We start from the raw sequence: 23,994 nt of genomic DNA, 5'->3' as shown, positions 1-23,994 counted from the left end.
GTATTGCGTTCACTTCTGGTTGCCTCATTAGAGGAAAGACATGGATGCTTTGGAGAGGATGAACAAGAAGTTTTACTGGGTTGCTGTGTTAGATTTGAGGACATCAGAGTTTGGACAGACCTAGGTTGTTTTCTGTGGAGCACCAGAGGCTAAGGAGAAACCTGATAGAAGTTTGTAGATTAGAAGAGGCACAGATAAAATAGACAGACAGTATCTTTTTTTTACCAGAGTGGAAATATCTAATCCTAGAGAGAATGCATTTAAGGTGAGCAGGGTGACGTTCAAAAGGCGATGTGTGAAACAAGTTCTTTTTGACGTAGAAAGTGGTGGAATCCAAGAATGTGCTGCCAGGGATAGTTGTGGAGACCACTATGATAGAGCTGTTTAAGACGCCCTTAGATAGGCACATTAATTTGCAGAAAGTGAGAAGACGTGGATGTTGTGTCGGTAAAAGGAGTTAGTGAAAAGTTCAATGTAAGTTTTATCAAAGTACATATGTGTCACCGTATACAACCCTGAGATTTATTTTCTGGTGGGTATACTCAGGAAATCTATGGGATAGTAACTACGCAGGATCAGTGAAAGATCAACCAGAGTGCAGAAGACAACAAACTCTGCAAATGTGAATATAAATAAATAGCAATAAAAAGGATCTAGTGCTTTGGATGAGGACTAACCAATCAGGAGGGATGGGCAACGGGGGTATAAATACCACAGATTAGACATGCCCAGACATCATCCCTGAAGAAGATAGCAGAGTTTATCATTTAAACATCGGTTAAAATCGATACCTGTACCTGACTGGAAACACGAGAAGAGTTTGTTTGTCAAATAGCAATAAGTAACAAGAACATGAGATAAAGAGTCCCTAAAGTGAGATCATTGGTTGTAAGAACATTTCAATGATGGGGCAACTAGGTGTAGTTATCCCCTTTTATTCAGGAGCCTGATGGTTGAGGGGTAGTAACTATTCTTGAACCTGGTGGTACAAGTCTTGTACTCCTGCCTGGATGGCAACAGCAAGAAGAGAGCATGGCCTGGGTGATGGGAATTTCTGATGCTGGATGCATATAGATCTGCTCATTGCTTGAGAGGGCTTTGCCCGTGATGTACTGAGCCAAATCAACTACCTTTTGTAGGATTTTCCGTTCGAGGACATTGGTGTTCCCATACCAGGTTGTGATGCAGCCAGGGAATAGACTCTGCATTACACATCTGTGGAAGTTTGTGAAAGTTTTAGATGTCATTCCAAATCTTCACCAACTCCTAAGAAAGTAGAGGTGCTGCCGTGCCTTCTTCGTAATTGCACTTGCGTGCGATTGCTGTAGGTCTTTAATTATTGTTGAGGGCTGAAGGGCTCATTCCTGTGCCATTCTGTTGTATATTCATTCATAGGCTGCTCTGGCCCAAGATGATGGTAGCCATTTGCTTCAACGTCAACAGTCTACAAGTACGAACTCAACAGGACCCAGAAATGTTCATGAATGTTAACGTAAACTAAATATAACAAATATCGCTATCAGTCCTGTGCTTTTCCTTTACGATGGTATGATTAGAACCAGCATCCCTCTCATCCCTTCAATCTAGAACTAGAGGGCAATGGCTAAATGGTGAGTGTTGTGGTTCCAGAGTAAAATCAATGTACTAGAGATCAGGCAAATGTACTTTTACAGCTGAGTAACAAGCCCTTCCAGCCCAATGAGCCCGTAACACCCAATTACGGTATGCCCATGTGATCCATTAACCTACTAACTCGAATGTCTGGGCTGTGAGAGGAAACCAGAGCACCCAGAGGAAACCCACCCCATCAAGGGGAGAACATACAATACTGTGTAAAAGTATTAGATGCATGCCTAAGACTTTTGCACAGTATTGTAGTGTATTTGCACTCTCTACCTGTGTAATTTAATGTATCGCACTGTACTGCTGCCTCAAAAAAAGAAAACAAATTTCATATATATGAATGATGATAAACCTGATTCTGATATGGGTCTCTGTTGTGGACTGAGTGTGGGAAAGGATCGGGGGAGGGGAATTATGGTTGAGAAAAATGGGAAGGGAGAGGATAAGGGAGCAGGAAACACCAGAGAGACATTCTATGATGATCAATAACCTAATTGTCTGGAATCACTTGACCTTGCCTGGTGTCTCAGGGCTGGGTGAGTTTGCACCTGTACCACCCCCTGCCCCTGGCACTCCTCTGTTACTTGTTCCACAACCCCCCACAGTGCACCACCCTCGCCATTCCCAACATCCTTTGCTCCCGCCAGATTTATAACCTTGCTCTCCGCTCTGCATTGACAAGTACAGTACTGTGCAAAAGGTCTTAGGCACTCTAGCAACATATATGCGCCTAAGAATTCTGCACAGTACTGTACAAGCACCTTACAGACAGTGGCAGGAGTTGAACCAGGTCGTTGGTGGTGTAGTGGTGTTATACTGATCGCTACGCCACCATGCTTTTCAAAACTTCCAAAACAGAGATGCGGAGAAATTTCTTTAGCTAAAGGGTAGTGAATTTGTTGCACGTGCAGTTGTGGAGGCCAGGTCATTGGATGTATTTAAAGCAGAGATTGACAGGTTCTTGACTGGACATGGCATCAAAGGTTGCGGGGAGAAGACCGGGAACTGGGGTTGAGGAGGAGATAGAAAAAAGATCAGCCATGACTGAATGGCAGAGCAGACTCGATGGGCCAGATGGCCTAATTCGACTCCTGTGTCTTATGGAATTGAATTGACTTTATTTCTTACATCCTTCACATACATGAGTAGTAAAAATCTATATGTTACGTCTCTAAATGAATGTGCAATCACAGTAATTTATAATAATTTAGAATAACTAGAACAGTCAATGTAACATGGAAATACATTCAAATCAGCATGAGTTAATCAGTCTGATGGCCTGGTGGAAGAAGCTGTCCCGGAGCCTGTTGGTCCTGCCTGGCTTTTATGCTGCGGTACCGTTTCCAGGATGGTAGCAGCTGGAATAAATTGTGGTTGGGGTGACTCGGGTCCCAGTGATCCTTCGGGCCTTTTTCTCACACCTGTCTTTGTAAATGTCCTGAATTAGGGTCTATGCATGTCTTTAAATTTAAAGTATTGCTTCAAATTTTAAACTGCATCAGGCAAAAGAGCTTGGCACAAGTAGATGGTAAGCTTGTGTTCAGAAGGCCATTCTACACATAAGATTACTATTCTGGTGTTGATCCTTGGAGGTAAAAGGTACATTTGTTGTGTTTTGATGCAATTCTGAAGCTGTATTCTAAATAGAAACGTGAAATGGTTTAATCTGACCTGTAAAACCCATTGTTTCAGTTTGTTAGTCCTGAACTGGGATTGGGTGTAGAGGTTTCCCATTCACCATTCACTGGGGCTTGGTTTGAAGATAATGGCATCATTGCTGTCAAGACTTGTGTAGAAATACTTGCTCAGGTGAGTCACACAGGAGCCCGTAAAACCACATTGCTTACATGAATCACCAGAAGCTGGAGAGGAAAAAGTAAGGACCATTGCAGTGGGGAAGGGTTGTTCTCCCTGCTGTAGAAATGCCCTCACTCACTGAAAGGCCAAAATACACTCAGTGACTACTTTAGTAGGCACAGGAATGTACCCAATAAACTAACCACAGGAATGGAATCCGGTACAGTCTCCTGCTGCTGTAGCCCATCCACTTTGAGGTTCAATGTGTTGGGCATTTAGAGGTGATTTCTGCACACCACTGTTGTAACATATGGTTATTGGAGCTACTGTCACCTCTATGTCAGCTTGAACTAGCCTGGCCCCTCTCATTAACAAGGTATTTTCACTCACTGGATATTGATTGCTTTTAGTACCATTCTCTGTAAACTCTGGAGTTCCCTGTGCATGTGAATTTCAGGAGGTCAGTTCTGAGATGCTCAACCACCCTGTCTGATTCCAAGGTTAAAGTCACTTAGATCACATTTCTTCCCTGTTTTGATGTTTGATCTGTACAACAATTGAATCTCTTCACCGTGTCTGTGTGCATTTAATGCATTGAGTTGCCGCTGTATGATTCGCTGCTTAGATATTTGCATTAACAAGCAGGTAAACAGCTGTAACTAGTAAAGTGGCCACTGAGTGTGTGTGAATCCATTTTCCTGCTGTTTTTCTCTTTTGTGATATTTTAAACATTTGTGATCTTGTTAGCTTCCATACCATAAAGAAAGCACTGGGGTAGCACAGCTATTCAGGCAGCATCAGGGCAGGAAGTGCACATTTGATGTTTGGAATTGAAACCCTTCGCCGCACCATTGTCATTTCCTTCCACAGATGCTGTCTGACCTGTTGAGTTCTTCCACCATTTTGTGTATCACCCCAAGTTCCAGCACCTATAGTCGCTTGTCTCCTCACCTTCTAAGCCATTTGTTTTCTGCATGTGGGAACTTAATGCAGCTTTGTATTTGCGTATGTTGGTACTTGAGAACTGCTGTTTTGGGCAGCAGGACAGGATGCTTGTGAGGGAGTAAATTCTCAATGTACCCTGTATACAAGCCACAATTGTATGAGACGGTGTTTTAGAAATGTTGCTGGAGGGATTCTGCTTTGATGTTTGTGTTTAAAGATTTAGCAGGTTTACACTGAGTGACCAAGCTGGGATGAGACCAACACCCCATCCTGTCACAGTGGGAATGTCTTGAATTGGTATTCAGTGTGTTCCTGAATCAGTATATAACACCATGTACTACCTTGAAATTCATTTTCTTGCATGCATTTAAAGGATTATAAAGAAATAGAATTATAAAAAACTTTTCATTATAAAATATTAAATGTGCAAAAGTGGACAAATAAAAGTAAATAAATAATACTGAGAACATGAGTTGTAGAGTCCTTGAAAGTGAATCTGTAATTTGTGAAATCAGTTCAGAGTTGAGATGAGTGAAGCTATCCACACTGGTTCAGGAGCTTGATGATTATAGGGTAATAACTGTTCCTGAATCTGGTGGTGTGAAGTCTCTTTCCCAATGGTAGTAGCAAGAAGAGATCATGGCCTGAGCGGTGGGGATCCTTGATGATGGGCGCTACTTTCTCATGGCAGCATTCCTTGTGGTACGGTAGTACTTATCCAATGTTCTTTGTGGAAATCTTGCTGTACAACAAAGGTTAGTCATGTCTGCCAACAAAACAGATCTCCTTTGTTTTGCAAGTTGATAAGGCATCAGCTAAATGTGAGCTTGCCGCTTGGCTTGGATTAAGGAGCCAGTGAAACTGATACCGGTTTTCTGTGTGCTTGCTTCCTTTCAGCTTCGATCCCCAGGGAGACACTGTTGCATTTCACAGCGAGACTGGGTCTGTCCAGGCTGGCCTCATTCCTCCTGCAGCAGCCGGGCGGACAAGAAGCTCTCAGCATCACCAACCTCGACGGGGCCACGCCCATCAATCTTGCCGCGCAGAGGGGCTTCCGTGGTCTCCAGGAGCTTTTCGCGCAGTAAGTACTTATTAGCGACCGACAAAGAGCTGTGCTTGCTTTCCAGCCCAGACAGCAAACAATCACAAAGCCCTGTTATAAACTGATGTCACCAGCTCCACGTTTTGTAGAAAACCTGCTTAGTGAGTTGAGTAAGGGAACATTATTATTCTACTGTCATCATTGTGTCTAATGACACTTTACCCATTCAATTGTAGGCAATGCATTAATTATAGTATTACATTTGTGTTATTGAAAAAGTGCATATGCTGTTTTCGAAGATTGTTATTAACAGCAGTGGGCAAGGTTGGTATCAAGCTACCGTTTCAGGTTATAATAAGAAAGGTAATGAGATGTTTCAGAGTGGTAAGGTAAACTTAGATGATACGAGCTCTGAAATATTGGGTTACAGGTGTGCAGGGAGTGTTGCCTGTGGAGATTACAATGTACTGCTGGCTACAGGCAGAGAGCAGTGGGCCAGCCCTGCCGGGAACCTGGAGTCACAAGAGCAGCACAAGAGTTTGCCTCAACAGTAAACTCCCTTCTAGGTGGTATTTCAAAGGGGTGAATCGGGCCAAGACACGAAGCTGATTGTAAGAATTTTTATTAAACCTGAAAATATACACGTGTTAGTATAGGGTCAGATTAGTCATACGTATAGAAAAGAATCTTACAACATCTTCAGGAGTCCCAAATAATCTAGACCAGGGGTTCTCAACCTGGGTTCCACGGACTCCTCGGTTAATGTCGGGGTCCATAGCAGAAGTAGTTTGGGAACCTCTGATCTAGAGTCATGGAGTATGGGAACAAAGAGCCCTTCAGCCGAACTTGTCTACATCAACCAAGATGCTCTTCAAAACGAGTCCCATTTGCCCGTGTTTGGCCTATATCCTTCTTGGTGTTGCAGTGTCACATAGTGGTTAGCACAATGCTTTACACTACCAGGTTCAATTCCCGCCGCTGTCTGTAAGGAGTTTGTACATTCTCCTCGTGACCTCGTGGGTTTCCTCCGATAGCCCAAAGGTGTACCGGTTGCAAGATTGATTGGTCTTTATAAATTATCCCATGATTAGGTTAGGGTTAAAATCAGGGGTTGCTGGCTGACACGGCTCAAAAGGCTCGAAGGGCCTATTCCATGCTTTATCTCAATAAATGAATACATCCTTCCTAATAGTTATTTGTGTGTTAATTGCCCCGAGCGAGTAGATGAAGGGTAGAATCTGTGGCAGAACTGACGAAAAATGGCGGGGGGGGGGGGTGGAGAATAAAATGACATTTGTGTGTGGTCAACGTAGACTCGATGGGCCAGGCACTTCTTATGCAATGGTTTCTAAAGTTTACTGTTTTAAAAAAAAAATCCTATACAGTCAGCAGGTGAGTTAGTAGAACAAATTTAACAGCTTACAGGAGATACGAGGGCAAGATGTTAAATGGGCATTGGAGTTGAGAGAGACTAAAAAGCAAAGAGACTTGAAGAGGAAGGCTTTGGGTCCCCAGCTGCTCCAGCCAAGTATATTTTCCACCATGTACCTATTTATAAATCATAGTTCCCTTTCTGTAAATCTGCAGGAAAACAAAGTTGACCTGTAACTGTCTGATCCAGACAACTCTAACGCACCCACACATTCCCCTTGATCCAGAATCAGAATTAGGGTTATGATCACTGATATAAGTCGTGAAATTTGTTGTTTTGCGGCAGCGGTACGGTGCCATTTATATAAAAATAATTACTTTAACTTACAGTAAGAATATATTAAAAGTAAATAGTGCAAAAAGAGGGGATAATAATGAGTTTGGGTCATAGACAGTTCAGAATCTGAAGGCAGAGGGGAAGGAGCTGTTCCTAAATCCATTGATGCTATGTCCTCAACTGTTAAGGACCAAAATTCTAGAATTCCCTTGTTAAGCCTCTTTATCTCTTTTTCAACCTTTTAAGATGCCCCTTTCAACCCACCTCTTTGACTGACTGAACCTCTGGTCATAACAAGTACAAGAGAAATCTACTTTCTGGCTTTGAAGACTCTTTCTGTTCTGCTTGATTGCGTTGCTGTTAGCACTTAGAATCATAGTCATAGAGCACTACAGCACAGAAACAAGCCCTTCAGCCTGACTAGTCTGTGGTGGCAAGGTTTCTGCTTAGACCCATCGACCTGCACCCGGACCATAGCCCTCCATACCCTTTCCATCCATGCAACTATCCAAACTTCTCTTAAATGTTAACAATTGAATCTGCATTTACCAACTCGTTACGCACTTACACCACCCTCTGAGTGCAGTGGGTACCCCAAAATATTCAACTTTCATCCAAGACCTATGACATCTAGTTCTCGTCTCACCCAACCTGAGAGGAAATAGCCAGTATGCATTCACTTCATTTGGGAAGTTTATAACAACGGGGTGATGCTATGAAATATTGTTAACAGAAGCAAACTGTTAGGTGTCGCTTAAGAAGTAGTTGAGTGCAGATACAAAAAATGGTCATCGCCTTGTGAAAGTCCCGTACTATGCAAAGACATAGGCACATATATATATATATATATATATATATATATATATATATAGCTAGATTGCCTAAAACTTTTGCACAGTACTGTATTTGTTAACGTGATGTGGAGAGCGAGTTTGTAAATCTGCGGGAATAAAGGATGTCGGGCATAACGAGGGCGGACCACCATTGGTGGAAAAAAAGAGGGTAGGTTTAATAAGAGTATGGGTGAACAGCAAAAGCTTACAGACATAAAATCAAAGTGAAAGAGACACTTAGGGAAACTTAACACTGAATTATCCTGTCAGCTTCACTACTGAGGTTAGTGGCTGAGATTGTAATGGCATTCAGGTAAGTAAAATGAAGAGGAAATTCAGGAATTGGAACAGACTGGGTCAGTGAAGAGTGTGGGCAAAACATCAGGCATGATCATCTGATGGACTTTTCAGTTCTTGTTCCTGGCTTTCTACAGTATTTCAAGAGAATAGAGAGGTAGTTCACAGGACTCCCACCACAATCATCAAACTGTCAACCTTCTAGTCTTTGCAATGCTGGTTCTTCACTACAGTACTGGACTCTTCCAACCTTTGTTCAGAATCAAAATCAGGCTTAATATCACTGGTGTACGTCATGAAGTTTGTTGTTTTGTGACAGCAGTGCGTTGCAATTCATTAAAAAAAACTCAAAATTACAATAAGAAGTATATATATTTGCACTTCGTATTTAATTTATATACAGTTGCAAGAAAAAGTTTGTAAACCCTTTTCAATTACCTGGTTTTCTGCATTAATTATTCATGAAATGTGGTCTGATCTTCATTTAAGTCATAATCTGTCTAAACCAATAACACACCAACAATTGTACTTTTCCTGTCTTTAATAAACACATTGTTTTTAATCATTCACAGTCCGGACTGGAAAGAGTATGTGAACCTTTGTATTTAATAAATTTAGCAGCAATAACCTCCACCAAATGTTCCCTGTAGCTGCTGATCAGACTTTAATAACAGCGAAGAGGAATTATAAACCATTATTCCATACAAAACTGCTTCAGTTCATCATGGGGTGCCTTGCATGAAAGCCCTCTTCAGGTCATGCCACAGCATTTCAATTAGTTTAAGGTCTACACTCTGACTTGGCCATTCCAAAACACAGATTTTCTTCTTTTTAAACAATTCTGTTGTTGATTTACTCTTGTGTTTTGGATCTTTGTCTTGTTGCATCATCCAACTTCTATTAAGCTTCAGGTGATGGACCATTACCCTGATATTCTACTGTAAAATGCCTTGATACAATTTTGAATTCATTGTTCCCTCAATGATTGCAAGTTGTCCAGGCCCTGAGGCAGCAAAGCAGCTCCAAACCATGATGCTCCTTCCACCATGCTTCACAGTTGGGGTGAGATTTTGGTTTTTGTGTGCAGTGCCTTGTTTCCTCCAAACATAGTGGTGTGCAATTCTGCTAAAAAGTTCAACTTTTGTCTCATCTGTCTACAGAACATTGTGGAATATCCAAGTGCTCTTTTGTAAACTTGAGACGTGCAGTAATGTTTTTGTTCAGAGAACAGTGGTTTCCTCCACAGTGTCCTTCCATGAACACCATTCTTGTTGGTGTTTTTCTTATAGTGGGCTCATGAACAGAGACTTTAGCAAGTTCTAGAAATCTCTGCAGGTCTTTTGCTGTTACCCTTGGGTTCTTTTTCACCTTCTTCAGCATTGCATTGTGCTCTTGGTGTGATCTTTGCAGGAGGCCCACTCTTAAGGTGAATAGTAACAGTACTGAATTTCCTCCATTTGTAGACAATTTGTCTTACTGTGCACTGATGAATACTTTGGTCCTTAAGAAATTCTTTTGTAGCCTTTTCCAACTTCATGTGTATCTGCAATTCTTCTAAGTTTCTCTGAAAGTTGTTTTGGATGAGGCATATAAAAAGATCTTTCTTGGGAAAAGCAGGCTCCATCAGTAACCTGACATTGTGTGTCTTTTTGTAGGGTAGGGCACCTCAACAACCCACATTTCCAAGCTGATCTCATTGACTGGAACACATGACTCCAAATAGCTTTTGTAGAAGGCATTACCTCAGAGGTTCAGATACTTTTTTTTGAACCTAAACTGATTGTTTAAATAGTGTACTCAGTATTGATGAGAAGAAATACAATTGTTTGTGTTATTAGTTTGGGCAGATTATGTTTGTTTATTATTGTGACTTAGGTGAAGATCAGACCACATTTTATGAGTAATAAATTCAGAAAAGCGGGTAATTGCAAAAGGTTCACATACTTTTTCTTGCAACTGTATGTGTGTAGATAGGCACCCTAGATTTTTATATGGATGAGTGTTTGCAGCGAACAGTGAAGCACAGTGGAGATTCCTTGCAAGTCTGGGGCTGCATTTCTTCAAATGGAGCTGGTGATCTGGTCAAAATTAATGGAATCCTCAATGCTGAGAAATACAAGCAGACTCTTGGCTATCATGCAGTACTATCAGAGAGGCATCTGATCAGTCCCAACTTAATTCTGCAGCAGGACAATGACCCCAAACACAGGGCCAAGGTCATAAAGAACTATCGTCAATGTAAGGAAGAACAAAGTGTTCTGCAACAGATGGTATGGCCTCCACAGAGTCCTGATCTCAACATCATCGAGGCTGTCTGGGATTACCTGGAGAAACAGAACCAAGTGCGACAGCCAAAATCTACAGAAGAGCTGTGACAAATTCTCCAAGATGCTTGGAATAACCTACCAGCTGATTTTCTTATAAAACTGGACAACAGTGTACCTAGAGAGAATTGATGCAGTTTCAAAGGCAAAAGGTGGTCACACCAAATATTGATTTGATGTGGAATTTTTTTTCTGTTTACTGCTATTTTTAAAAAAAACCTTTTCATTATTTTTGAAAGCATCTTCACTTTACAGATTTTTATTTCACACGTGCCTAAGACTTTTGCACAGTACTCATATATAAATTGAATACTTACAGCAAAAAGAGAGCCAAAAATAGTGAGGTATACATGGGCTGGTTCATTGTCCATTAAGAAATCTGGTGGTGGAGGGGAAGGAGCTGTTCCTAAAACATTGAGTCCATGTCTTTAGGATCCTGTACCTCCTCTGTCATGGCAGCAATAAGAAAAGTGCATGGCTGTTGGGCGTCCTTAAAGATGGGTGCCAAATAACCTCTGTGTATAGCTCTGCAGGCAGAGCAACTAGCAATGGCCTGAATTGCTGAAGGTTATTGGCTCACAAAGATCTTGGGAAAGAACCAGTGCTTTGGCTTTGTCCAAGATTCCTGTGTACCCATTGGGATAAGAGAGAAAATGTAAAATTTTCTTTAGAACTCTTAATAAATATTTCATTTCTTCACATAACCACTGAATTCCTTAATGTACTTCTTCCCAAGGAAATATAGAAGCATTAAAACTAGAACCATCTGGAACTCTGTCGCTCATCGCTCCAGACATAATGAGTCACTGCCGTTTTGATATCTCTCACTGTCAGTTCCTCATGTATGATAATGTGTCTCCCTCTGTGTGCTCTATGTAATACAGCATACAGTAGTGAGCTGGCTTATGCTATCGGTAGCAAGGAAGGAGACTGCAACGTCAGCAATCATTGAGAGGACTAGAATATAAAAACAAGGCTATAATGCTTTAAAAGACATTGGTCAGAAAGCACTTGACGAATTATGCCCCAAAATCTAAAATACAATCTGCTGGTATTGGAAAAATTTCAGAGGAGATTTAGAACAGCGATCCCAGAAATAAAATGTGAGGAATACTTGATGGCTCTGGGCCTGTATTTCTCGAGTTTAGGAGCGTGCGGTGGGCATCTTATTGAAACCTACCAAATGTGGACATGGAGAAGATGTTTCCAATAGTGATGAGTCTCAGAACAGAAGAATGTCCCTTTATAGCATAGAGGAGCAGGAATTTCTTTAGCCAGAGAGTGGTGAATCTATGCAATTCATTGCCGCAGAAGGCTGTGGAGGTGAAGTCACACGTAAAGTGGAGGTGATAGGTTTTTGGTTAATAAGGGCATCGAAGGTTTACAGCGAGAAGGCAGGAGAATGTGGTTGGGAAGAAAATGAAGCAGCCATGATTGAATGGTGAATAGACTGGATGGGCACCAGACCCCTTTGCGCTTACCGTAGCTCACCCCTAAACCACTTCAAATCTCCATCGGATCTCTGTTTGTAAAGTAACTTCCGAATTTCCCTCATCCGACTGATTTACAAGGAATGTAATGCACGAAGAAGTCTACAGATCGCGGGTCAGACAATTCTGGCCTCCCTTCTTTTTGCTACTCAGAATGAAACTTATTTTTTTTATTTGTGTAGCTTGATTTTGATTGGCAGCAGAGTTGTTCTACCTCTGGTGTATTTGTCACTGAGTAATTTTGAAAATGGAGCTATGTTTCATATTAGTGCTAAGGTGAGATGATCTTAGTGCCCTCTGGTCCTGGACTCTCCCACCACTGGAAACATCCTCACTGCATTCATATTTCGTAGGTTTCAATGAGATTCCCTTCTCATTCTTCTGAACTCTTGGAGGGGTTTACATGCTGAGTTTCCTAAGTGTCAGATTCACCACCCTCTAGATAAAGGAATTCCTTATCATCCCTGCTCTAAAGGTTCATTCTTTTGTTCTGAGTGTGTGCCCTCTGAGCTAGGGTGCCCACAATGCTTTGCGCACTACTAGTGCTGTGGGAGGAGGGCGGGGCAGGTGGAAGAGGAGGAGTGCCAGAGCAGAGGGTGGTGTGGGTGTAGACACACCCAGCCCGAGACACCAAGCAAGTCATTTGATTCCAAACAATTGGTTAATTGCTCATTACAGGATGTCTGTCTGGTGCTTTCTGCTCCCTCCCCTCTCCCCTCTCCCTTCCCCTTTTCCCAACCACGATTCCCCTCTCCCTGCCCCCTTCCCACTCTCAGTCCACAATAGAGACCCATACCAGAATCAAGTTTATCATCACTCATGTCATGACATTTGTTTTTTTTTTGCAGTACAGTGCAATACATAAAATTACTACAGTACTGTGCAAATTCTTAGGCACCCTAGCTATATATATGTGTGCCTAAGACTTTTGCACAGTACTATATTTGGTTGCCTTTAATGTGATTCCCCCATCATTCTGCCATTAACTACCCCTACCATTAACTGAGGGGTCCATGGTCTACATGTTGGGAACTCCTGTTCTGGACTCTAGGAGTACTTGCCCGCTGAATTTCTTAAGTATGTTGTCGAATTACTCTGGGTTCTTATTGAGCCATTTCTGCAAACAGACTGGAAACGTGGCTAGCTGCAACGTAATACAACTTCCCCTCTGCTCCAACGAGGGTCTTTAACCTTTCTGTCTCTCCAACATCCCACAATCGCCACCTGCCCTGCCCAACCAATAATAACCTGGGAGTCACCAGCAACTGGAAGTACAGGTGGATCAACCGCACAAGTGAAGGTACAAAAACACAAGACTGTGGATGATGAAATCTGGAGCAGCATTTCCTCTACTGGAGCAACTCAATGAGTTGAGCAATATCTGTGGGCGGAAAGGAATAATTGACATTTCAGGTTGAAATCTTGCTCCAGGATAGATGTGGCTCAGCCTGCTGATTTCCTCCAGCAGATAGGGTGTTGTAGCCACGTGCATGTGCTACATGCACGCACAACTGGGAGTATGCTGGCATATGATTGGATTCGGTTCTGTCTGCCTCATTATAGGAAGAATGTGAAGGATTTGGACAGGGTGCGGAGGAAATTTACCAGGACTCTGCCTGGATTAGAGAGCATGTCTTATGAGTGAAGATTGAGCAAGCTGTGATTTTTCTGCTTGGAGAAAAGGAGCATGAGAGGTGGAGAGCCAGCGCCATTTACTTAGGGCGGTAATGGCTAATGTTGAAGACGTAATTTTAAGGTATTGAAGTGTGCCAGACTTGGGTGCCAAGGCTGATGATAAGGCTTATTCAGAAAGTTAGAAGGCATGGGATCCAGGGAAGTTTGGCCAGGTGGATTCAGAATTGGCTTGCCTGCAGAAGGCAGAGGGTGGTGGTGGAGGGAGTACATTCAGATTGGAGGATTGTGACTAGTGGTGTCCCACAAAGATCTGTTCTGGGACCTCTACTTTTCGTGATTTTTATTAACGACCTGGATGTGGGGGTAGAAGGGTGGGTTGGCAAGTTTGCAGACAACACAAAGGTTGGTGGTGTTGTAGATAGTGTAGAGGATTGTCAAAGATTGCAGAGAGACATTGATAGGGTGCAGAAGTGGGCTGTGAAGTGGCAGATGGAGTTCAACCCGGAGAAGTGTGAGGTGGTACACATTGGAAGGACAAACTCCAAGGCAGAGTACAAAGTAAATGGCAGGATACTTGGTAGTGTGGAGGAGCAGAGGGATCTCGGGGTACATGTCCACAGATCCCTGAAAGTTGCCTCACAGGTGGATAGAGTAGTTAAGAAAGCTTATGGGGTGTTAGCTTTCATAAGTCGAGGGATAGAGTTTATTAGTCACGATGTAATGATGCAGCTCTATAAAACTCTGGTTAGGCCACACTTGGAGTATTGTGTCCAGTTCTGGTCACCTCACTATAGGAAGGATGTGGAAGCATTGGAAAGGGTACAGAGGAGATTTACCAGGATGCTGCCTGGTTTAGAGAGTATGGATTATGATCAGAGATTAAGGGAGCTAGGGCTTTACTCTTTGGAGAGAAGGAGGATGAGAAGAGACATGATAGAGGTGTACAAGATAATAAGAGGAATAGTTAGAGTGGATAGCCAGCGCCTCTTCCCCAGGGCACCACTGCTCAATACAAGAGGACATGGCTTTAAGGTAAGGGGTGGGAAGCTCAAGGGGGATATTAGAGGAAGGTTTTTTACTCAGAGAGTGGTTGGTGCGTGGAATGCACTGCCTGAGTCAGTGTTGGAGGCAGATACACTAGTGAAGTTTAAGAGACTACTAGACAGGTATATGGAGGAATCTAAGGTGGGGGCTTATATGGGAGGCAGGGTTTGAGGGTCGGCACAACATTGTGGGCTGAAGGGCCTGTACTGTGCTGTACTATTCTATGTTCTAAGTTCTATAGAGGCAGATACATTGGGAGCATTTAAGAGACTTGGAGAGACACATGTAAGAAAAGAAAATGGAGGAATAAGTGGGAGGGAAACATTGAATGGATTTTGGAATAGGTTATAAGATTGGCACAACATCGTGGGCCAAAGGATCTGCACTATGCTGTACTGTTCTATGTTCCATGATGGGAGACTCAACAGCTGAGAGACCAGAATGTTTCTGCCATCTACAAGGCATAACGCAGAAGGATGATGGAATTTGTGCTCCAAAGCAGCACGGGATAAGGTCTCCGCTTTATTTACCTCCGTCAGTATTCACGGACTCCACCACCAGCACACGTGGTTGTCCTGTGCACCACCACCTACAGAATGCACTGCAGTTTTTGAACAAGACCCCACCAACAGCACCTCCAAATCCCGTGACTTCGCCCACCAAGGAGGAGAGCAGTAAGCGTGCGGCAGCAGCATCGCCTCCTGCAAGTTTTCCCTTCAAATTGTACATCATCCTGACTTGGAAATGTACACCGTTCTTTCATCATGGCCAAAGCTTCCTGCTCCAACAGCAGCTAGGGCAGAAGGGGAGTTTCAAGAAAGTGGCTGGCCACCACCTTGAGGGCAAATAGGGGTAAACAATAAATGCTGGCAATGCCAATGATGCTCAGAGCCCAAATATGGAAACCCCAATCATTATTGAAGGTCAAAGGTCTTAATGTGCCATTATATTTCTGCTTTGTGTGTTAGCATCCGTGCAGTGACTGCGTAAGACAGAATAATTATAGTTAGCTTCACAATATGATCAGTGCCAATGGCTGTTTAACCACAGTTCATTAAAAATGTATGAAGATTAATGTAAGAGGAGCAGTTGATGGCTCTCGGCCTGTAATTGCTCACGTTTAGAAGGATGGGGAGGGGGGGGATCTCATTGAAACCCTACTGAAAATTGAAAGGCCAAGATAGAGTGGACGTTAAGAGGATGTTTCCAGTTGTTTGGGGGGGGGGGGTCTTGGTCCAAAGGGACCAGCCTCAGAATAAAAGGATGTCCCTTTAGAACAGAGATGAGGAGGTCTTCAGTCTTCAGTCGGGGTGGTGAATTTGTGGAATTAATTGCCGCAGGCAGCTGTGGGAACCAAATTATTGGGTATATTTAAAGGGGGAGTTGATAGGTTCTTGATTGTCAAGGCATCAAAGATTATGAGGAGAAAAAGCAGGAGAATTGGATTGAGAGGGATAATAAATCAGCCATGATGGAATGATAATACAGACTCAGTGGGTCGAATAGCCTAATTCTGCTCCTATGTCTAATGGTCTAAAAAGAAGACCTTTATTCCTTATAAGAAGTCAAGGGCTTAATCCCATTAGTGTTATTTATAGCCCAGATTGGATGGACATAGTTAATCCTTTAAGTGATTTAGTTGTTATTAAGGACGCTCCCTTTCTGACTCATGGTGAGGATACTCCCAGATATGTCATTTAACTGGCAGCCAGTGGATTAAGGAGGGATAAGAGATGTAGTGTACTGACTCACACGTGGTCGCCAGCAAAATCTCGTCACTAATTAATAGTGAGAATTTGATATTTATAAAGGTTATAAAAGAAAGTAAAGGCAGGATGAAGGATGTCAAAGGGTAAGATTTTTTTTCAGACACAGTGGTGGCTGTGAGGAACACCATGTCAGGGGTGGTGGTAAAGGCAGGTATATTAGGAACGTTTAAGAAACTCTTAGATAGACACATGGATGAAAGAAGAATGAAGGGCTATTAACGAGGTTTAGATTGATCTTAGAGTAGGTTAAAAGGTCGGCACGACATTGTGGGCCAAGGTCCTGTACTGTTTTATGTTCTGTTATTATTAAAAAGACTGTCTGCATTGACACTTCAGTCATCTTGGGTGCACTGTGCTTAAAGACAATATAAAGAGTAGCTTTATTTGTCACATGCGCTTTGAAACATCAAAACTTAGTGAAATGTGTCATTTGTGTCAATGGCCAACACAGTGTCTGGCTTTGCTGGGGGCAGCTCACAAGTGTGGCCATGCTTCCAGTACCAACATAGCGTGCCCACAACTTACTAATTGTAACCTTAACCCGTATGTCTTTGGACTATGGGAGGAAACTGGAGCACCTGGAAGAAACCGAAGTGGTCACAGGAGAATATACAGTGGTGTGAGAATTGAATCCCAATCACTGGCGCTGTAAAGTGTCTTGCTCACTGCTGCACTACTGTGCTACAGTAGCTCTGGTTGTCATTATATAGTTTGAGTGGATTTGAGTGGATTGAGTGCCAGATCCGCAGATTTATGGGCACTGTAAATGCATCTAGACACCATTTGCAGTAACTCAGAGAAGAAATAAATATGCTTCACATGACACTGCACATGAAGTGGAAATATTTTCAGATGCAGTCAAGTTCTTGCTAGAACCAGATGCGGTTTGTGGACTTTGTTAATATATAGCCAGCCACCAGCCCCCAGGAGGGATATGGTGACCTGGATGAAAATATTTGCAAACTCCACATATTTAACTGCTGGAAGATGTGCTAGAAGGAGCACTCCATTTCAAGCAACAATTAATTTCCAAATGGGTTTGTTCTCCAGGTTGTGTGTTCCCGTAAAAATATGTTATATTAGTTTATGGATGCATTTCAGGCTTTGGCAGTTTGTAAATTGTCATTACGGAAACATTTAATGATAAAATGGGGGGAAATTTCTCAGTCCAAAAATCAGAGTTTAATGGTTCTGAAATGAGAAGGAAGATTAAGATGCAGTGTGGTATTATAGGTGTTGCTCTTTTTTGTGGTTACTGCGTCATGGTGTGGGACAAATTAATAGTAGCTTGGATATTTAAAAAATGCATTCTAAAGGTCAGGTTGAATCTTGTGTTTTTTTTTACTAAGTGCTGTCATGATATTACAAAAACTGCAGTGAACTGTCAGGTCAGCAGAAAAGGTCTACCATCACTGCAGGACTTGTACATGTCCATGGGACAAAGAAGCAGGTGGGAAAAACCATGGTTGACATTACCCACCCTGAAAACAGCCTTTTTCAAAAGCTTCCTTCTTGCAATTGCTTACAAGGCTACTAAAACTTCACATAATCTTAAATGTTTTTTTCCCCCAAGGTGGTCAACCTGATCAACCGTTCAAGTTAGCCACCCCACCACCTCAATATATTACCTCAGTCTTTGCACAGTAAAAATTTTAAATCATTTTTATTCTGTTTGCATTGTAAGTACATGTTGGTATTTATGCACATTTTATTCCTTATCTATACTTTAATTAACATTATATATAACTCTTTATTCTTTATAATGGTTAAATATTGTTTTTTGTTGTAAATTCAAAGTTCAAAGCAAACTTGTTATCAAGTTACATGTATGTCACTGTATACAACCCTAAGATTTGTTATCTTGTGGGCATAAAAAAACACAATAGAATCAGTGAAAGACCCCCCCCCTCCCAAACAGGGCATTCGAGCAATCAATATGCAAAGGATAACAAACTCTGCAAATACAAAAAAAAGTAATAATAATAAAAAATCAGCAATAAATATCAAGATCATGAGATGAAGAATCTTTGAAAATGAGTCCATTGGTTAGGGGACAGTTCAGTTGAGTGAAGTCATCTGCTTGAGTTCAGGAGCCTGGTAGTTGAGGGGTAGTAACTGTTCCTGAACCTGGAGGTGTGGGTCCTGAGGCTCCTGTACCTTCTTGCTGATGGCAGCAGCGAGCAGAGAGCACGGCCCGGATGGTGGGGGTCCTTGATGATGGATGCTGCTTTCCTGCGACAGTGTCCCATGTAGTTGTGCTCAATGGCAGGGAGGGCTTTACCTGTGATGGACTAAGCTGTATCCACTACCTTTTTGTAGGCTTTTCCATTCGACGACATTGTGGTTTCCATACCAGGCCATGATGCAACCTGTCAATATACTCTCCACCAAGCAACTATCGAAGTTTGTCAAAGTTTTAGATGACGTACTGAATCTTTGCAAAGAAGTAGAGGTGATGCTGTGCTTTCTTTGTCATGGCACTTCACGTGCTGGGCCCAGGACAGATCCTCTGAAATGATAACACCAAGAAATTTAAAGCTGCTGACCCTCTCCACCTCTGAATCCCCTTTGAGCAGTGGTTCATGCACCTTTAGTTTCCTCCTCCTGAATTCAACAATCAGCTCCTTGGTCTTACGGACATTGAGTAAGAGGTTGTTGTTGTGGCACCACTCAGCCAAATTTTCAACCTCCTATGTGCTGAATCATCACCTCCTTTGATTCAGCCAATGACAGTGGTGTTGTCAACAAATTTAAATCACAGTTGCAAGTATAAAGCCAGTAGGGCAGGGGACTAACCACACATCCCTGTGGTGAATCTGTGCTGATCGAGATTGTGGAGGAGATGTTGTTGCCAATCCAAACTGACTGGGGACTGCAAGTGAATAAATCAAAGATCTAGTTGCACAATGATGTATTGAGGCCAACGTCTTAAAGCTTAGTGATTAGATTTGACGGGATGATAGTATTGAATGCTGAGCTGCATTCAATAAGGAGCATTCTGATGTTTGCACCTTTGCTGTCCAGATGTTCCAGGGTTATGTGAAGAGCCAATGAAATGGCATCTGCTATTGACCTGTTATGATGGTAGGCAAACTGGAGCAGATCAAAGTTGGGGGCTAAGCACACTGCCTTATGGTTCTCCTGTGCTGATGGAGTTTGGGGAGGAGATGTTGTCACAAATCCAAACTGACTAGGATCTGCAAGTGAGGAAATCGATGATCCAATTGCAAATCCTAATTCCTAATATGTATACAAGTACTGCATATGGTGAATCAAGTTGAATCTTGAACATTGGTTAATTAAATCTTCATCACATTCTTGTCATTTTCAGTCAAATTGAACCCAGTTGATTCACATAATATCTCAAGTGATGTGAGGAGTAGTGAATGTGTGTGTTATTAGAGGAAAAAGTAGTGTTCAGCGTAGTCCTTTCTCCCTTGAGTATGATAGCGTCCACTCAGTATCATCGATCTACATCTCCCCATCGATGTTACAACTCCCTTGCACTGCTACTCTGAAATGTTGGTTCAAGTTTAATAATCAATATCTGCAATTTGCTTGTTCACTTTTGACTTGGGTTCCATTGGGAAAACCATTGTTTATTGTCATTTCCTGAGTACCTTGTGAAAAGTTGCTCTTTTGAAAATGCCAGACTGCTTCAGAAACAAGTTGTTCAGTAATGTCCTGCAATGGTTCAAGTTAATGACTTGGTTCCAGGCACAGAAGTAATCAATACAGCTTGGCGTTCAACTTTGAAAGATGTGTTAATCTGATCTCCAGCCATGAGACAATTATTGGAAGTAGCATTGGCAAATCAGAGTGCTGGGAATATTCATTACAACTGGCTGAGAATAGTCTCTTAAAGCTGTATAATAGAGTTATACATGAGCATTTGTGAACTCAATTCAAATTCCCAGTCTCACTCTGGCATGTCTATCCATCACCTCCTCTACTACATTGATGAAGCTAATCTCAAGTAGGAGGAGCAACCCACCATATTCTGTCTGGGTAACCTCCAATCTGATGGCATGAATGTCGATTTCTTAGACTTTTGGAAACTACCCCCTCCTCTCCACTTCTTGTTTTCTATTCCCCTTTCTGGTTACCCTGTCATTAATTCTCTCCTCACCTGGCTATCATCTCCCTCTGGTTCCCCCCTTCCGTTTCTTCCATGGTCTACTGTGCTCTCCTATCTGATTCCTCCTTCTTCAGTCCTTCTTCCACCTATCCCTCCCAGCGTCTTACTTCATACCTCTGCCTCACCTGGTTTTACCGATCACCTGCCAGCTTGCACTCCTTCCCTTACTCTTTATTCCGGTCTGCTCCCTTCCTTTCCAGTCCTGATGAAGAGCCTCGGCTGTTTATTCCTCTCTATAGATGTTGCCTGCCTTGCTGAGTTCCTCCAGCATTTTCTGTACATTGCTGTAAACTCATTTTGCACTGTTTCTCCATTACTGTGGAGAAATGGAGAATTACTATGGAGGCATAGCTGTACTATGCCAAGTCGAGTTGAATGGAGGATGGATCCCATTGGGGCGTGTGTCAGAAAGCTGCCAGGTGATAATTTCCCCCTCACATCCCGATTTCAGCGGAAGCCACAGGTGCTTGTTAAGCACCTCCCCACAGATGCGTAGCAGAAGAAAGCAGCTACGTTCTCTACAGTGGCTTCCCGGACGGAACCTTTGCTTTCACCATTCAGTGCTATACTGAGCCGACGCCCCAGAGTCCCGTGAGTTGCTCCCAATGTGTAAGAACTGGTAGAACACTTCGGGATGTTTAACTGCTGCTGTTCCTTCTGTTTCAGACAAAACTCCGCTGCAGCTCTGCAGGAGGACGTAACGCCAATCGTATCCTCTGAAGACTGCTCTGTGCAATTTCAGCAGCATCTGGATGTTTACATGTACACCATCAATAACCCCCAAGGAGCAGAACTCAGCAGCGTGGAACACAACATCAGCGAGCTACAGAAATACATCCACTCTCACAGGCGTGACATGGTAAGAATCAGTTTGGCTTCACAAACTCTTCTCCGTCAGCTTGGTTTCAAAGTGCAAAACATCTTTAACCATAGAAATTCTATGTAAAACATTGTCAGAATTAGAATCACTGACATATATCCTGAAATTTGTGGTTTTGTGGCGGCAGTGCAATGTAAGACATTAAAAAAAACTGTACTGTTTTAAAATAAACATACATAGTGCAAAAATGGAATAGTGAGTTAGTGTTCATGGGTTCATGAACCGATCAGAAATCTAATGGCAGAGGGGAAGAATCTGTTCCTAAAGTATTCAGTGTGGGTCTTGAGGCTCCCATATCATCAGCTCGATGGTAGCAATTAAAAGAGGGCATCCTGGATGGTGAGGGTCCTTATTGAAGGACGCCACCCATCTTGAGAGGTACCACCTTAATCATCATGATAGAGTGAAAATCAGAGAGCACTGCTGCAGAGAAACAGGTCCCTTTCAGTCTGTGCTGAACTATTATTCTACCTGAAGAAGCCCAGAACATCGACTGTTTACTTATTTCTATAGGTTCTGCCTGACCTGCTGAGTTCCTCCAGCACTTTGTGTGTGTGTATCTCTATTACTCTGCTTCGTCACATTAAACTGCACCCAGATCATAGCCTTTGGTACCCCTCCCATCTATGTAGCTGTCCAAACCTCTTTTAAAAGCTGCACGTCTTTTTGAAGGTGCCCTTGATGCTGGAGAGGGTTGTGCCCTCCATCAAATATAAAATTATAATTATCATTTACAATGCACAGCCATATAAAACTAAAATATCTCGATGATTTGGAGCATAATTTGAAATTTTGCTCCAAATCATGGAGATTTTGAAGTAAGAGTTGGGTCCATCTTCTATCTCCTTCTATTAACGTTATACAGGAATAAATGAGTCATTGTTGAATCAATCATCAATCTGTCATACATCAAATGGCTTTCAAAATTATAAACGCAAGGTATTCTGCAGATGCTGGAAATCCTGAGCAACACACACAAAATGGTGAAGGAACTTAGCAGGTCAGGCATTGTCTATGAAAATGAATAAACAATCGATGTTTTGGACCGAGACCCTTCTTCAGGACTGAAAAGGAAGGGTGAAGATGCCAGAGCAAAAAGGTGGGGGGAGGGGAAGGACAGGCAAGAAATGGTAGGTGAGAAAAGTAAAGGGAAGAAGGAATCTGCTAGTTAGAGGAGAGTGGACCATAGGGGAAAGGGAAGGAAGAGGAGCATCGGGGGAAATGATGAGCAGGTGAGGAGAAGAGTCCAAAGGCCACAGTAGGGAACAGAAGAAGAGAGAATGGGGAGGGATTTTGTTTTACCGGAAGGAGCAATTAGTGTTCATGCCATCAGGTTGGAGGCTACCTAAATGGAATGTGAGGTGTTGCTCTTCAATCTGGAGGGTGGCCTCATTGTGGCTATGTCATGTTGATACAGGAACGAGGACAGGAATTAAAAAGGTTGGCCACTGGGAAATTCTGCTTTTGGCAGAAGGAGTGGAGGTGCTGGACAAAGCGGTCCCCCAATTTATTTCAGGTCTCACCAATGTAAAGGAGGCTTCATTGAGATCACTGGACACAATAGACAAACCCAGCAGATTCACAGGTGGAGTGTTGCCTCACCTGGAAGGACTGTTTGGGACCCTAAATGGAGGTGAGGGAGGAGGTAAATGTGACATTTCTGGCACTTACTTACAGGATGTGTGCCAATAAATGTGAAGGGATAATTACCTTCATCTTCGTTTTAAATTACAATTTTTTATTAGTATCATTATTTATCTTTACTCATTTTAATCATTGCAAGGACTATGAATAATTTATGAATATTATTTATCATTTATGACTATTCCAAATAGCCCTACTGATCTGAAATGGGTAGTTTTCAAATGTTAATTGTGCTATCAGACTTGCTGGATATCTTCTATATTTAATGCATAATGGGTAAATAAATTGAGTTTCTTCTGTCTGCCCAAGAAAATTCAGCTTTTTAAATTGATCCACTGTCATCAGATTGCTCCAGAATCCAGCTTCTACAATCACTTGCCGTCAGATCTGTTAATTTTGTTGTTGGGGTGCAGTGTTCTGGATGTGGCCCTGGTCATTCTGTGAACCTAGACTAAGAAATGCCACCATACAGTACTGTGTAAAGGTCTTAGGTATTATATGTAATATAGCTCAGATGCCTGAGGCTTTTACACAGTACTGCATTTGTCAACGCGGAGCAAAGAGTGGGTTTGTAAATCAGGCGGGAATGGCAAGAGTAGAGTGCCGTGAGAGGGCTGTGCTACAGGTGACAGAGAAGGGTTGCTGGAGAAGGGGGGGGTGGGGGGGTGGTGGCACAGACAGACACATCCAACCCTGAGACACCAGGCAAGGTCATTTGATTTTAAACAATTTGTTTATTGATGATTACAGAATGTTTCTCTGATGATTCCCACTCCCTGTCTTCTCCCATCCCCTTTTCCCAACCACGATCCCTGTCTCCCTATC

General features: G+C 42.5%; 1 protein-coding gene across 5 annotated transcripts in view; it reads left to right on the top strand.

Moving 5' to 3' along the window:
- The window catches only part of akap13 (A-kinase anchoring protein 13), a 561,754-nt gene that overhangs the window by 219,271 nt on the left and 318,489 nt on the right, over window positions 1-23,994 (top strand). For all 5 annotated transcript variants that reach the window (XM_072278084.1, XM_072278087.1, XM_072278081.1 and 2 more), the window contains 2 exons: window positions 5,263-5,446; window positions 21,312-21,504. In XM_072278084.1, the coding sequence (XP_072134185.1) occupies window positions 5,263-5,446; window positions 21,312-21,504 (377 nt within the window). The remainder of the gene's footprint in view (window positions 1-5,262; window positions 5,447-21,311; window positions 21,505-23,994) is intronic.

The sequence above is a fragment of the Mobula birostris genome, chromosome 14 (genome assembly GCF_030028105.1).
Source record: "Mobula birostris isolate sMobBir1 chromosome 14, sMobBir1.hap1, whole genome shotgun sequence".
NCBI classification, from domain to species: domain Eukaryota; kingdom Metazoa; phylum Chordata; class Chondrichthyes; order Myliobatiformes; family Myliobatidae; genus Mobula; species Mobula birostris.
This window is presented reverse-complemented; position numbering and strand designations above follow the sequence as displayed.